Consider the following 17,095-nt stretch of genomic DNA (forward strand, 5'->3'; position numbering starts at 1 on the left):
CAATCGAGGAACATATTTATACAACTAAAAAAATAGAGATACGGCAACCGGAAACCCGTAAAAGGAACGGGAGACAGTGAAAACAAGCAAGAGCTCAAAGCCACCACAAGCACAGATTCATGACTCATAGGCACCTCCTCTGCTGATTTGTCTAGGTCAGCAGAGGGCATAACTGGAGAACTACAAATATACTCCAGTATCAAAGAGTTATTTATAAAGCTTTCCCCCCAAATTGGCTTTCTTTTCATTAAGAAAGACAAAAGGAAAACTAATAGTTATACCTCTCAGTATCACTAAGGAATTACTACTGCTCTTGAACTCTAAGCTAAACCTCTAGGTGAGATAAGCAACCTTGGGTCTTTGCTCACATTGCTCACCGTGTTCTAAAGGGCACCGGGAGGTCAGCTCACATCACCCAGTGACACTTCTCCATCCGGGGTGATCCAGAAGCTCATACCATGATGAAATTACTCTACAGACCAGACGTTACAGCTGCCACTTGTCCCAGCTCTACACACACCCAAGTTACCATGGAACGGGTACAAACAGAATGGAGTGTAATATGCTATTAGCTCTGATCTAAGTAGCTGACATAACACCAATTAAATTTATAATGACACTGGAATAATGAGAGAGCACTTGGCACACTTCTCTTTGCAAACATGATTCAAGGGGTGGTTTTCATTTTGCCCTTCCTTCAATTTCCAGATGCTAGGTCTCTTAGAAACCACTTACAATCTTTTTACTCAAAGAGCTGGCGTTTAGGGGGTTTACCATTTCATAAGAAAAGGACCACTAACTTATTAGAAGGGCCAGCTACTAGGAATATACAACCACAGTATAGGAACCCTCATTTTTTTCAGAGTAAAACTGAATATCGTGGTTGGAATCTAGAAACCTGGGTTCCCAATCAGCTTCCTCACTTTCCCTGACTGATTCTGGTTCTGGCTCTAAGAAGGATACTTGATCTCCATTTTCAAAAGACAGGCAGACGGGGCGCCTGGGTGGGTCAGTCGTTAGGCATCTGCCTTCGGCTCAGGTCATGGTCCCGGGGTCCTGGGATCGAGCCCCGTGTCGGACACCCTGCTCTGCGGGAAGCCTGCTTCCCTCTCCCACTCCCCCTGCTTGTTCCTTCTCTCGCTGTCCTTCTCTCTGTCAAGTAAATGAATGAAATCTTTAAAAATAAAAAATAAGGGGCGCCTGGGTGGCTCAGTTGGTTAAGCGACTGCCTTCAGCTCAGGTCATGGTCCTGGAGTCCCGGGATCGAGTCCCGCATCGGGCTCCCTGCTCAGCAGGGAGTCTGCTTCTCCCTCTGACCCTCCCCCCTCTCATGTGCTCTCTCTCTCATTCTCTCTCTCAAATAAATAAATAAAATCTTTAAAAAAATAAATAAATAAATAATAAAAATAAAAAATAAATAAAACACAGGCAGAGGCCATGAAATTTATGAGATGGCTTCGCCACAGAATCCATGGCTGTCAGGAAATAAGAGCAGCAGACATCACTGTCCTGGGGACACTTGCGCCCTTGAGCCCCTACCAATGGCTGTATTTATGCTACACATGGAAGAAGTCACTGGGCCCTTTGGCTACACTCACATGATATATACTGAAGGTATAGACAATGGGTCCTTTGCATAAAATACAGAAAGTTTTGTTCTTACAGAATACCCTAGAGCAGTTTAAATGAGTGAACTACATATTAGTGTGGGTAGAGCTCAAAAACAAAAACAAAAAAAGGTTACTGAAAGATCCAAACAATAAGATGTCATTTGTTAAATATAAGATGCCATAAAACATGGAATGGAAAGATACACACCAAAAACCTGATAGTAGTTGCTTCTGGTGAATGGGAATAAAATTGAGGTGGGCTTGGAAGGGAAGTTACAAAGATTTCAATTTCATTAGTACTATTTTTATAAAATAACAAAAAAGTAAGTATTACGAAATGCTAACATTTGTTAATTCTGGGTAGTGAGTACACAGGTGTTTGTTAAGTTAGCCTTGTATATATGTGTATCTTCATTAAAAAAAAAAAAACAACCCTTTATCTTACAAACATTTGGTGGCAATGTGCTCAATCAGTAAGTAGCTCCTGAGCATCCACCATATGCAAACAACAAATCTTATATTTATTGAGTATTTTTCAGGCACAATGTCAAGTGATTTACATGTATTATGTTAAAAGGTAGGTATTTTGAGGGGGCGCCTGATTGGCTCTGTTGGTAGAACATGAGACTCTTGATCTCAGGGTCATGAGTCCAAGCCCCACACGGAGTACAGAGGTTACAAAATTTTTTAAAAAGGTAGTATTTTTTAAGGGAGAAATGCTTATCCTCCTCACTTCTGGTATTCATCAGCTATAGCCCTGACCTCAATCTACTCTCAGGAAGACTAGTGGTTTTTCTGACTGGCGTGTTTGGGAAAAAGCAATATTGCTCAGCTCCTTCTGCTTTGCCAGGATCTGCCTGCTTGAAAAGGTACACATTTTCTTCATTTGTTTGACAGTATCAGCGTGCCTCTGCAGAAAGAGACGTGTGGTTGTCCCACACTTGGAGAGATTTGCTGGGTAAATTCGTCTCTTCAGTATGCCTAATTCTGGATCAGTTCCAGAAACCGCTGTTATCGCTGCACACTGAAACCACATTCTTCAACCTTACCTTTAACTAATAACGGGAAAATATACAAAATTTTTTTTCCTCAATCTGCCTTTCAGTTGGTTCCACACTTAGGCAGATAATAAAGAGATTATTTGTTGCCCCTCTCCATCAACACTGTTGTTGCCATTTTATAGAAGAGCGGATTTAGGCTTATAGACACTAAGTAATTTACCTAACATGTAGTAAACAACAGGGCTGGAGTTCTAATTCATATTCATCTGATTTCAGAGCTCATATTCTTAATTATTATGCCAAGGCATTATGCTACACATATCTGAGCAAAGAAAAGCAATACCTACTACTTGCTAAAAATCTTCAAGATGAACTAAAAAAATATTCTAAAGGTTAAAGCTTTTCTTAGTATATACTGAAAGAGGGTAGGAAAGTGCATATGTGACAGCGTGTATGGGGAAAGTACGATTTATTATAAAATCCCTTCAGGAAACTTTTAACCTTCAAAACTAGTTCAAAACTAGTAGGCATGTTTGCTTTCACCCATGTAAGTACCCACCTCCCTCAACTATGACTCAAGATACCACCGATGCATAGCAGGGCTGCTTATCTCCTGTGCTCTAAATGAACTGTGTTCAACCACTCCCTGCAGTACAGTCCCACGGACAGAGGGCTCAGCTCTGAGCCTAACCTGGTGCCGGCCTCTACCTCCCGCAACCCCTCCCTGAGGGAACAAATCTGTTTCCCTCAGCAGACCAGGCTCGCCTAGCTCCAGGGTCAGTACGAGGAGGAGAAGGCCACAGAGCATTTGCAACCCAGGTCTAATTGAGCGGACAGCTCCGGCTGCCACCACAAAACCAAGGGCATGGACAGTCTCCTCACGATGGAGGGAGTGGCCCCTTCTCAGCACAGGCTTGCCCATATAGGCATTCACTTAGTTCTCTGGACTCACACTACACACTGTCCACACCTCTGGAAAGAGCTTTACACCCTGCTGCAGTGCCGTTGGGCTTAGTCCATGACTCTCATTCATTCTTTCTCTACTACCTTTTCTCCTTAGTTGACCTACTCCAGTTCTATAACTTTAAATGACACCTATAAACTGACAATTTATAGGTAATTCTCAATGTATTTCACTAGCCTGGAATGCCAGATTCATATATCCAACTATCTATTCAATATCTCTACTTGGGTATTACAAACCAAACTTTCAATTTGCTTTTAAAATTACTTTTGGGGGCGCCTGAGTGGCTCAGTTGGTTAAGCGTCTGCCTTCAGCTCGGGTCATGATCCCAGGGGCCTGGGATCGAGCCCCGCATCGGGCTCCCTGCTCGGCGGAGAGCCTGCTTCTCCCTCTCCCTCTGTCTGCCGCTCTGCCTACTTGTGCTCTCTCTCTATTTCTGTTAAATAAATAAATAAAAATCTTTTAAATAAATAAATAAATAAATAAAATAAGATAAAATAAAATAACTTTTGAAACTTGAATATCAACTAGGAAAAACTGACCAAAGAATTACCAATGGCACACGTGTTCCCATAAACATGTGGAATCTCTGTGGAGCCAGTACACATGGAATGCTATGTGGAAACCACACTAAATGAATAGCATTGGCACTGGGAATAACTACTTGCCCAAAACAAGTAGTATTTACACAAAGTGAGTAGAAACAATGTGGGTTTCATTCATTTTAGCCTTACCTCTTTTCTCTTAGACTTCTCTAGCCTCATTTCTCACCCCAACCTCCTTTACCATTCCACTTCCAGACATTTGTCCCCACTATTTCTTTGATCTGAAATGTTCTCTCCTCTGCCCCAGCCCTAAGCAAACAAAATTCTAACTGACCTTCAAGGTCCAGGTGAAATGACCCCTCTCCCATAAACCCATTCCAGATCTCTCCAAGAGGAGAATGAATGATACACATGGGAGGAAGGAGGGGCCAAAACTTTGAGTCCTCTTTCATCCCTACACCCAACTGTCTTTGGCTTTACCTTCAAATATATCCAGAGGCTGACCACCTCCACTGGCACTGCCCTGGTCCAAGCCACCATCAATCTCTCACTTGGATAATGCAACAGCCTCCTAACAAATCTCCATGCTTATACCTTTGTCCCTTATAATCTATTACCTTTTTTAAAAAAGATTTATTTATTTAATTTGTAGGGGGCAGAGGGAGAGAGAGAATCTCAGTCAGGCTCCCCACTGAAAACGGAGCCCGACACAGGTCTCAATCCCAGGACCCCGAGACCATGACCTGAGCCAAAATCAAGAGTCTGACCTGAGCCAAAATCAAGAGTTGGACACTTAACTGACTGAGCTACCCAGCCGCCCTAATCTATTTTCAATATAGTACACAGTCTGGTCCCGTTAAAGTATGAATCAGATCATGTCATTCATCTGTTCAAAACCATCCCCAAACTCCCAATTCCAGAGCATAATCCAAAATCCTTAATATGGCCTGCAAGCCCTATATAATAATCTACTCCTGGACCCTTCCCTGATTTCTTCTCGACCTCACTCAGCTCTAGCTGAACTGGCCTCCTTGCTATTCTCCCAACTGGTCAATTACTCTCTCACCTTCAGGTTTTTATATTTGCTAGTCCCTCTGCTTGGAGTCTTCTTCTCCCAGATGTACATGTAGCTTGCTCCCTCACTACCTTCAGGCTACTGCTCAAATATCACCTTATAAGAAAAACCTTCCCTGTCAATACTATATAAAACAGTTTATACACTCCCATCATTCTGTCTCCATACTCCAAGGTATTTTTCTTTTTAGCATTTATAAATTATACTGTTTATTATCTCTGACCCTGTCCCATTCACCAGAATATAAGCTCCATGCCCATCAGGGCCTTTGCCAATTCTGTCGTCATTGCATATACCAGCGCATGGCATATAGCAAATACAACAGACTATGTTCGTTCCTTAATGTATGAAAGTAAGAACAAAAAGCCTCCAAAGACATATCCCAAAGTACTGTATGTAATTCAGACACTCAGCAAACATTTAATAATGCCTTTTTAAAAATATGCATATACTTCTTCTGGCCTATCTAACAACTATTATTGGCCAAAGCCTTATGTCATAAATCCAGGAATCGTTTAGTCTTCCCAAACCAATCAGTTTTAAGTGAAAAAGTTCAGCCTCTCTATTAAAAGCATCTAAGTTTAAAAGTTTATGGCAATCGGAGCGCCTGGGTGGCTCAGTTGGTTAAGCGACTGCCTTCGGCTCAGGTCATGATCCTGGACTCCCGGGATCGAGTCCCACATCGGGCTCCCTGCTCAGCAGGGAGTCTGCTTCTCCCTCTCCTGCTCCCCCCTCTTGTGCTCTCTCTCACTCTCTCTCTCAAATAAATAAATAAATAAATCTTTAAAAAAAAAGTTTATGGCAATCGATATTTTATAGTTTAGTATGAAACCTGATCCAGTTTAAGGCTTCAACTATACAATCAGAAGCTCCTTCTTTCTCTTTTATTTTTCTTCACCACTTATCTAAAGAAAGCAGACAGAGAGTATGCATTAATGAAGGCTTTGAATTTGAACTCCAAAGAAAGCCCAGGTTCTGAACAAAAAGTGAAGTTTTTCTTTACAAATTTCTGGAGCTGATTAAACTCAACCACAAATTACATCTGTTTTGAGCTACTTTTAAAGATTTAAAAAGCACTGCCAGATACGTCATTCTACATGAATCACAAGACTTTATCATATACAGAGCACAGATAATCCTGAAGACTGTGTTCTAAGTTATATATTTGAGAACCTTTAGTTCAGTTAAAATCATGATTTCATTAAATTAGAGAGTAGGGCAGGTTGGTGACTTAAGAAATGTCCAAAAGTAAGCATTCCCAAAGCCTATGGTGTCCAAGTGCTCGGATCCCAGAGCTTTAGGTAAACACCAGGCTCTACGTTAACATAGGCTTCCCAAGACATTTCCCCCCCAAAGAATCTCTAATAAAACCAATCCATTTCTTTCTTTGGTGCTTAAAGTGGTCAGGTTCAGACCACCTCCCCCTGCCCCCAAAAAAACCAAAAAATTCTGGATTTTGGATACGACTTCAGATACAAAAATCATTAAGCAACCTAAGAATATAAAAATCAATAATCCCTCAGGTGGGTCAACACAAACTGCAGAATACCAGAATATAACTGAAAATTTGGTCCTAGTTTTCATATACTCCACCACTGGTAAATACATAGCAAGGGACAGGAAAGGCATTTAAATCATTCCTTCGCGATCAACAGCTTTACAAACAAGTACTAGATTGCTATGTCTACTTTACAGAAAGTTATTGCTAGGATTTGAAAAAAACCAAAGGCAAAGAGGGGTCAAGAGCCAAATCCAAGCAGAGCTTCATGCTGGCACTGTGAGTTAAAATTGCACAGGTTTACTGGAGTCAAACGTGTGGTAATTTCATCAAACAACCTGACTCTCTGAACAATGAGTTAGGGAAAAGGACTGAACAGAAAGATTTCTTTATTCTCACACTCACTGCCCCATCTGTAATCACCATTCTCTCCCTCTCACCCTCTCTCACACACTAAGTGCATATTTCCACTGTCAAAAGCCACATTAAAAGACCAGCAAAAGACCACAATCACCTGGTTAACCTCTAGCATAACAACTGAGTGGAGCATGCTCTTTGAGGCCTCCAGCGCTGGCTCTACACTGCAAGTGGATGTGGGTGCGTGAGCCCATTGGAGCTTGGGAAAAAGGAGAGCTCAAACAATGTTCTTGTCAGCACTTTAAACAAAAAATCCATTCAATGATAATGGCACCATGTTCCTTTTGCCCTTTCTCCCTAGGAACTAAATTAAACAGATTACAGACAGTGGCAAGAGCTGGCCTTAGAACAGCCTCCCCCTTATTTATTATTTTTAGCAATTTAGTCCGACAACGCCTGACAACTAAACATGCCTAGAATAGCTAAAGGGAGGGGGGATTATCAGATACTACCAGCAAAAAAACACTAGTCATCACTTCCTCCAACCCTAAGAAAGAATCATTTTCCGTGTCTTTATAGCATCATGCAGAGTTGGAGCTTTTAGAGTCTCACATAAAAACAGAGTACATATAAAACATCAGTGGAAACCGATAATGCTTCCTGATCTGGAGGACTGTTCCACCCTCACATGTGTTTTCTTAAAAACAAAAGCAGAATAAAATGAACTAAGTTGTTTTACCACAAGAGTTAGGAGTAAAATGCATCTGTGTCCATTTTGGAAGAATTCCCTCACAAGATAATTATGTACCCAAAAGAATGGCTTCATGAATAGTGATGGAATTCAAATGTTTTTATTATGCTGGTGAAAGATCGGCAAGTAAGACAAAGTGAAGTAGGAGAAACTCCTCTAATTAATCAAAATTAGGAAGACAGCACCACCCATAGACACTCTATTTATAAATGAAATAATGTACTAAAAATTCTCTGAAAAATGAAAAAATAAAAATGGTAAAGTAGAATATCTGCATCAGATTAAAATTCATAAAAATACACTTTTTATTGTTTAGTAAGATAAAATGTCCATGTACATTCAGGAATTTATAATTAATAACACTTCCTGAACATTTTTTGCCACGATTCTAAGTATGACGTATTTTATAAGACAGTATAGAATAAAGCACTACAAATGAGTAAAATGATGTCTTCCTGGGTATGTTATTTTAATTTATGTATGTGGGATTAATAATACGGCTCCATCCAAAAGTATCTCTAAAACGGGTGATACGTAATATACTACCTTAAGCCATCACAAGCACATCTGTGATTTCGTCATTTAAGCAACTACTACAAAGATATCAAAAAAGATGTTGTTACCTTTTAATTTTTTTTTTAAGATTTGATTTTCTTTATTTGACAGAGAGAGACACAGCGAGAGAGGGAACACAAGCAGGGGGAGTGGGAGAGGGAGAAGTAGGCTTCCCGCCGAGCAGGGAGCCCGACGTGGAGCCCGATGTGGGGCTCGATCCCAGGACCCAGGGATCACGACCTGAGCCGAAGGCAGACGCTTAACGACTGAGCCACCCAGGCGCCCCTGTTGTTACCTTTTATTACATTTTAAATGGCAAAGCTGCAGGCAGACAACTACTTTTATTTTACCTTCAGAGAAAAGGATTCCAATTAACTTTTTAAATTAAAAGTGGACATGAAAGGAAACTGCTTTTTGTTTTGTTTTGCCTCCTTTCATCTTTTTTTGTAAGGGAGCATTTTTGCTCCGCAAGTGTCAATTCAGAAGAATACCAAGGTTATAACGATAAATTTAACAGAAGTGCCCGTAGATATCTTCTAATCCAACCTCTCATCTTACAGATGAGGACACTGAAGCTTAGAGTACAGCAAGGGCTAGAATTCAGAATTCCTAACTCAGCAGAAGGTATTTAAATTAGGAATCTAGGGTAATGAATGCTCTGTTGTAAATCTAGGAGACTTGGAGATCTCTATTTATGGTTCAAATATCAGTATGGATCTTGTTCTTTTGAGCTGACATGCAGAGTGTGCTCATTAATACAGGTGTGGCCTGTCCACACTGAGTATCGAACAACTCACTTCCTCTGGCCAGTATCTATTACTTCAGGTTAGGGAAGACCTGTGCTGTAAGGACTGACCAGAGTCAGAATCTCAGGTAAAGAAAATATACTGATTAACCTCCCCTTACCATCTAGCTCCAAGAGCAGGGAGGCATGCACTAACATGAAAGAAAATTCAAAGTCTACCTCATCGAAAGAAATCATTTTCTAGACAGGCTGAAAGTGACTGCAGAAACTCTCAGGCATGGGAGGGAGGGGATAAAGACAAATATTCATGGTTAGGCACCGAGAAAAGTTAGACCATATAAAGCACATAGCAGTGAAACCTGAGGTCAGTCAACAACCCTCTGAAGCACTGAAAGGGATAGTCCGGTGCGGGTATAGACAAATATTCCAAGGAGGAAATCAAGGCACCCTGGGAATGCATTCTAGAAAAAAGGAATAATAGACTCAAGATGCAGAAAGCTAAACTCAAGTCTAACGGGAATGCAAATCCTTCTTTTACCTTAATCATAAAACGAAGACACACATATCAGTCAATATATGAAATCAGAGGGATGTATGTGTAAAATATTTGTAATATATATTTTACAAATAAGGAAGACTGTCTAGTTAACAGGGCAAATCTATTTGAAATGGTCACATCTAAGTTCTCACCAGAGCTGAAATATTATTTTTTAAGTAAACTCTACCCCCAATGTGGGGCTCAAACTGACAACCCTGAAATGAAAGTCACGTGTTATACCAACTGAGCCAGCCAGGCATCCCTGAGCTGAAATACTTTTAATAAGGAAGTGAAATATATCACAGTTTACATTTGAGTAAATATCAGCACTTGGGTCATAACACATATACACTGACCAAGGCATTGAAAATATTGATAATAACCAATAAAGAATGCTCAACCAGAAAAAGAGCGTATTGGGCTTTTTCAGACTCATGCCTATTCTTCTCTAAAAGCCAAAGAGGAAGATTATGCAGCTACGTTAAGCCTTAAGACACCAGGACAGAGAATATATATAGTTCACACTATAAACTCTAGGGCTTCCAAAACATCAGGCTCTTTTAGATTTAAGTCTTAAATAACTAAAAACTATTTTAAAACAAACACCCATTTTTACAAATGTTGAGAATGCAAATGAACTCTATAAAGAGATAAGTATTCATACCTGAAATCATAAAGCATGGGACAGCAAGAGAAACATCACTCGCTACTCTCCAAGTCAAAACATAGAAAAGAGATGAATTTACTAACTTGCAATTATTATTTTTTTTAATTAAAAAATAAAAGCAGCTTTCCTTTCCGATCTGCCATCTGCGGTGGAACTGCCGCCAAGATGCAGATTTTCGTGAAAACTCTTATGGGGAAGACCATCACTCTCGAGGCTGAACCCTCGGATACAATACAAAATGTAAAGGCCAAGATTCAGGATAAGGAAGGAATTCCTCCTGATCAGCAGAGATTGATCTTTGCTGGCAAGCAACTGGAAGATGGACGCACTCTGTCTGACTACAACACTCAAAAGGAGTCCACTCTTCATCTTGTGTTAAGACTTCGTGGTGGTGCTAAGAAAAGGAAGAAGTCTTATACCACTCCCAAGAAGAATAAGCATAAGAGAAAGAAGGTTAAACTGGCCTTCCTGAAATACTAAGCATACTTCCTAAAATAATAAGCATAAGAGAAAGAAGGTTAAACTGGCCTTCCATCCACTATAAGGTGGATGAGAATGGCAAAATCAGTCACCTTCGTTGGGAGTACCCTTCAGATGAGTGTGGTGCTGGAGTTTTCATGGCTAGCCGCTTCGACAGACATTATTGTGGCAAATGTCTGACTTACTGCTTCAACAAACCAGAAGACAAGTAACTGTATATGGATTAATAATAAAAGACATGGGGCGCCTGGGTGGCTCAGTTGGTTAAGTGACTGCCTTCAGCTCAGGTCATGATTCCGGAGTCCCAGGATCGAGTCCCACATCGGGCTCCCTGCTCAGCGGGGAGTCTGCTTCTCCCTCTGACCCTACCCCCTCTTGTGCTCTCTCTTTCTCACTCTCTCTCAAATAAATAAAATTTTAAAAAATAATAATAAAAGACATGAACAACAACAACAAAAGCCACTCAGAGGGTCTAGTGACCTAGATGAAGGTGGGACACCATCAAGCTAATTTTCAGAGTATAGACATTTTATACACTTTAGTACTCAAGTCTCTTGGGTCAGAGTAGCAGAGATCTCTGAAAAATAGCTCCCTTCAGCAAATGACTAAAAGATAAACTGTACACTCGATTAGAACATCCTGACTTGTTAAGAATAAAAATGGACTGCCTACGAAGATAAAGTGTAACTCTACATAATGGAACGAAAACAAATCACAATCTTGAGTAACACAGATATATCTCACAATGTTGAGCAAAAGAAGGCAAAAAATATATATACAGTGATTTTGTTCATATAAAGTGCAAAAACAAGAGTAAATTACACTGTTGAGGGGAGGTATAGATAGGTGGTTAAAAAAAAAAGGAAAAGAAAATACAATTGCACCAAAAACGGTTAAGATACCTAGGAATAAACCTAACCAAAGAGGTACAAGACCTGTATTCTGAAAACCTAACACTGATGAAAGAAATTAAAGATGACACAAAGAAATGGAAAGACAGTCCATGCTCATGGATTGCAAGAATATTGTTAAAATGTCCCTACTACCCAAAGCAATCTACACATTTATGCAATCCCTATCAAAATACTAACATTTTTCACAGAGCTAGAACAAACAATCCTAAAATTTGTATGGAACCACAAAAGACCCCACATAGCCAAAACAATCTTGAAAAAGAAAAGCAAAGGGGCGCCTGGGTGGCTCAGCCGTTTAGCGTCTGCCTTCGGCTCAGGTCATGATCCCAGGGTCCTGGGATCGAGTCCCGCATCGGGTTCCTTGCTCGGCAGGGAAGCCTGCTTCTCCCTCTCCCACTCCCCCTGCTTGTGTTCCCTCTCTCGCTGTCTCTCTCTCTGTCAAAAAATAAATAAAAATCTTAAAAAAAAAAAAAAAGAAAGAAAAGAAAAGCTGGAGGCATCACAATTCCGGACTTCAAGTTATACTACAGAGCTGTAGTCATCGAGACAGTATGCTACTGGCACCAAAATAGACACACAGATCAATGGAACAAAATAGAAAACCCAGAAATGAACCCACAATTATATGGTCAATTAATCTTCAACAAAGCAAGAAAGAATATGTAATGGGAAAAGACTATCTCTTCAACAAATGGTGTTGGGAAAACTGGACAGCTACAAGCAAAAGAATTAAACTAGATCACTTTCTCACACTATACACAAAAATAAATTCAAAATGGATTAAACACCAAAAGGTGAGACCTGAAACCATAAAAATCCTAGAAGAGAACAAAGGCAGTAACTTGTTTGACATCAGCCATAACAACTTCTTTCTAGATTATGTCTTCTGAGGCAAGAGAAAGAAAAGCAAAAATAAACTATTGGGACTACATTAGAAAAAAAGATTCTGGGGCGCCTGGGTGGCTCAGTTGGTTAAGCGACTGCCTTCGGCTCAGGTCATGATCCTGGAGTCCCGGGATCGAGTCCCGCATTGGGCTCCCTGCTCGGCGGGGAGTCTGCTTCTCCCTCTGACCCTCCTCCCTCTCATGCTCTCTGTCTGTCATTCTCTCTCTCTCAAATAAATAAATAAAATCTTAAAAAAAAAAAAAAAAAAGAAAGAAAAAAAGATTCTGCACAGAGAAGGAAACTATCAACAAAAGTAAAAGGCAGCCGATGGGGTGCCTGGGTGGCTCAGTCGTTAAGCATCTGCCTTTGGCTCAAGTCATGATCCTAGGGTCCTGGGATCAAGCTTCGCATCGGGCTCCCTGCTCAGCGGGAAGCCTGCTTCTCCCTTTCCCACTCCCCCTACTTGTGTTCCCTCTCTTGCTGTGTCTCTCTCTGTCAAGTAAATAAATAAAATCTTAAAAAAAAAAAAAAAAGTAAAAGGCAGGTGGGGTGCCTGAGTGGCTCAGCCGGTTAAGCACCGGACTCTTGATTTCAGCTCAGTTCATGATCTTGGGGTCGTGAGACTGAGTCCAGCACTGGGCTTGGTGCTCACCAGGGAGTCTGCTTGGGATTCTCTCTCTCTCTCTCTCCCCACCCCGGGCACATGCTCTCTCCCTCTCTAAAATAAATAAGATAAAATAAAATATATGAAGGATTTGTAAAACTCAACACCCCAAAAATGAATAATCCAATTAAGAGACAGGCAGAAGACATAAATAGACATATTTCCAAGTAAGACATATAGACATCCCAACAGACATATTAAAAAAGGCTCAATATCACTTAACATCAGGGAAATGCAAATCAAAACTACAATGAGAGATCACTTCACACCTGTCAGAATGACTAAAATCAACAACACAAGAAACAACAGGTGTTCTCGAGGATGTAGAGGAAGAAGAACCTTCATGCAATGTTAGTGGGAATGCAAACTGGCACAGTTTCTCTGGAAAACAGTATGGAGGTTCCTTAAAAAGTTAAAAATAGAACTACTCTACAATTTGGCAACTGCTCAACTAGGTATTTACCCAAAGAATTAAAAAAATACTAATTCAAAGGGATATATGCACCCTGACACTTATAGCAGCATTATCTACAATAGCCAAATTACAGTAACAGCCCAAATGTCCACCAACTGACGAATGGATAAAGATGTGGTATATATTACTCAGCCACAGGGCACCTGGGTGGCTCAATCGTTGGGCATCTGCCTTCGGCTCAGGCCATGATCCCGGGGTCCTGGGATCGAGCCCCACATCGGGCTCCCTGCTCCGCGGGAAGCCTGCTTCTCCCTCTCCCACCCCCACCCCGCTTGTGTTCCCTCTCTCGCTGTGTCTCTGTCAAATAAATAAAATCTTTAAAAAAGAAAAAAAAAAGAATGGAATGTTGCCATTTCCAATGACATGGATGGAGCTAGAGAGTATTATGCTAGCAAAATAAGTCATTCAGAGAAAGACAAATACCGTATGATTTCACTCACATATGGAATTTAAGAAAAAAACAAATAGGCAAAAGGAAAAAAAAAAAAGAGGCAAACCAAGGAACAGACTCTTACCTATAAAGAACAAACAGATTGTTAACCAGAAGGGAGGTGGGTGAAGGGATGGGTTAAACCAGTGATGGGGATTAAGGAGTACACTTGTGATGAGCACCTGTGATGTACAGAAGTGCTGAATCACTATATGGTACACCTGAAACTAATAGTACACTGTATGGTTTTGTTTTTTGTTTAAGATTTCATTTATTTATTTGAGAAAGAGGGAGAAAACACGAGCCAGGGGAGGAGCAGAGGGAGAAGCAGACTTCCCACTGAGCAGGGAGCTGGACATGGGGCTCAACGTGGGGCTCAATCCCAGGACCCTGGGATCATGACCTAAGCAGAAGGCAGATGCTTAACCAACTGAGCCACCCAGGCGCCCCAGTACACTGTATGTTAACTAACTGGAATTTAAATGAAAACTTAAAAGGAAAAAGGAATACCTATCACAAAAGTTACGGTTGTAACTATGGGAAGGGGCAGGAATGGCATTGTGATTAGGGGGAGAAAAGAATGGGAGAGCCTCTGGTGCATGTCAATTTTTATTAAGCTATATGTATTTTAAGGTTCATTTTTATAAATGCTGTATTTCACTACAAAATAAATGACTAATTTCTTAATGGAGTCTAAATTTTGAGCTATGCCCGCACGGAGTATAATTCTTGTTTAACATATAAAAAAACATCTCATCACTGGCTCTGCTCTCACCTGCCCTTCTCTCTCCACTGAAACAGAATAGAATCACTGTCTATCATATAATAGTGTCCACCTGACATCACCTCCAAAGAGGGGCTCCCATCATATCCACAATGGTACCAACTCAAAAATGAAGTACTCAGGGCAAAACGTGGACATTCAGCCAAGTGCCTACCAGTTACCACCCATGCTATGGAAAAAATGATCTTCAACAGGCAGAGTAAAACCTCCTCAATCATGGGAACTCCTCCAAAACATTTTCTCATCAGTCTCAAAACAGCAAACTGCAGAATGTCACAGGCACTTCCTACCAGTTCCCTTGCCACTATTCTTCCTTCTTGTTTCAGGAACCACCATCTAACCAAAATTGTCATTTTTGTGCAAGAATCAGGACTTTTACAGTTTCTTAGATTTTACTTACAACACGGGCTGCAGAGCTATTTCACAACCCTGAGATTGTAATATTTTGTGTCAGAAGCAGCATCATGCAGGCCAAAATGTCCTGGGTTTCCTTACTCTTATTTTTATTATGTCACTGCTAAGCTAACCAGGGTAGTGGGAGGTGTGGTGACCATGTCAAAGATAAAGGAGAGGAAGTGGTCAACCAGTATACGCATGTGTCTAAAATATAATGGGAACTTTAGACTAAATGTAGATGAGCCTCAAGCAATAACTGCCTCTTCACCTGGAACACAGGAGCGAACCTAAGAGAATGGTGGTCAAAATGTACTCAAATATATCACTGAAAGCTTAAGAGTTATCTCAAGGATTCCAAAAAGTGGAGATTCATAAGGCAAGAGGGTCAGAAATTGAGCTCTAGCTCATCTGAAAGCTGAATCCAAGTTTTTCTAAAGGCAAAAAAAAGTCCATAAAATTATATCCTTCTTACTTCAAAAAAAAGTGAGCAAAAAATATAGGAAGTATTTTTCACTTTAGAATATATTGCCTCGGGGCGCCTGGGTGGCTCAGTTGGTTAAGCGACTGCCTTCGGCTCAGGTCATGATCCTGGAGTCCCAGGATCGAGTCCCGCATCGGGCTCCCTGCTCGGCGGGGAGCCTGCTTCTCCCTCTGACCCTCCCCCCTCTCATGTGCTGTCTCTCTCATTCTCTCTCTCTCAAATAAATAAATAAAATCTTTAAAAAATAAATAAATAAAAAAAATTACAAAAAGAATATATTGCCTCAGTCAACATTTTAACTCAACTTTAACTAAAACTGAATTTTCTAGGAAAAAAAGACTTCTATTTTCCTTTTGTAGCAATGCTGTACATTTCAAAAAGAAAATTATTTTTACAAAGACAGATGAGAAGTGTCTGGGTGACTCAGTCGGTGAAGCGTGCCACTCTTGATCTTAAGGTTGTAAGTTCGAGCCCCGTACTGGGTGTAAAGATTACTTAAAAATAATTTTAAAATACTGGGGCGCCTGGGTGGCTCAGTCATTGAGCGTCTGCCTTCGGCTCAGGTCATGATCCCAGGGTCCTGGGATTGAGCCCCGCATCGGGCTCCCTACTCCGCGGGAAGCCTGCTTCTCCCTCCTCCACTCCCCTTGCTTGTGTTCCCTCTCTGTGTCTCTGTCAAATAAATAAATAAATCTTAAAAAATAATAATTTTAAAATATTTAAAAAAAAGATAAGACTCATAGTCTTCATTCCAAATCCCAATTATACTAAGGTCATTTAAGAAATTAAGCTTTTTGGGGCGCCTGGGTGGCTCAGTTGGTTAAGCGACTGCCTTCAGCTCAGGTCATGATCCCAGGGTCCTGGGATCGAGTCCCACATCGGGCTCCCAGCTCAGCGGGGAGCCTGCTTCTCCCTCTCCCACTCCCCCTGCTTGTGTTCCTGCTCTCGCTGTCTGTCTCTGTCAAATAAATAAATAAAATCTTTAAAAAAAAAAAAGAAATTAAGCTTTTGTACTTTTCTAACAACATATACTGTATCATGTATTATATACACTCAGCCATCTTGAAAAAATTACTGGAATTTTTAAAAAAACAGACATAAATAACATGGTTACTCTATCATACTAAAGCCACCATTTTATATTTTCTCTTAAACAGGACCAGCATCATTGGTCTATACTAATCACCATTAAGATGAAATGGTGATTGTTCCTCAAAGAACCTGATCTATCATCTTTATAAAGGAAAGATAAAAATCTAAATAACACTATCATATTGTGA

The 17,095-nt window shown here is 40.6% G+C and overlaps 2 protein-coding genes across 2 annotated transcripts in view; one reads left to right on the forward strand and one right to left on the reverse strand.

The window, feature by feature from the left end:
- PFDN1 (prefoldin subunit 1) overlaps positions 1 to 17,095 on the reverse strand; it is a 71,071-nt gene that overhangs the window by 11,977 nt on the left and 41,999 nt on the right. The window lies entirely within an intron of this gene.
- Positions 10,472 to 10,998, forward strand: LOC110590956 (ubiquitin-40S ribosomal protein S27a-like). The gene is made up of 2 exons (XM_021701832.1): positions 10,472 to 10,781; positions 10,844 to 10,998. Exons 1-2 carry the CDS (start codon positions 10,472 to 10,474, stop codon positions 10,996 to 10,998), a joined length of 465 nt encoding a protein of 154 aa, XP_021557507.1.

This window comes from Neomonachus schauinslandi, chromosome 7 (genome assembly GCF_002201575.2).
Source record: "Neomonachus schauinslandi chromosome 7, ASM220157v2, whole genome shotgun sequence".
NCBI lineage: Eukaryota > Metazoa > Chordata > Mammalia > Carnivora > Phocidae > Neomonachus > Neomonachus schauinslandi.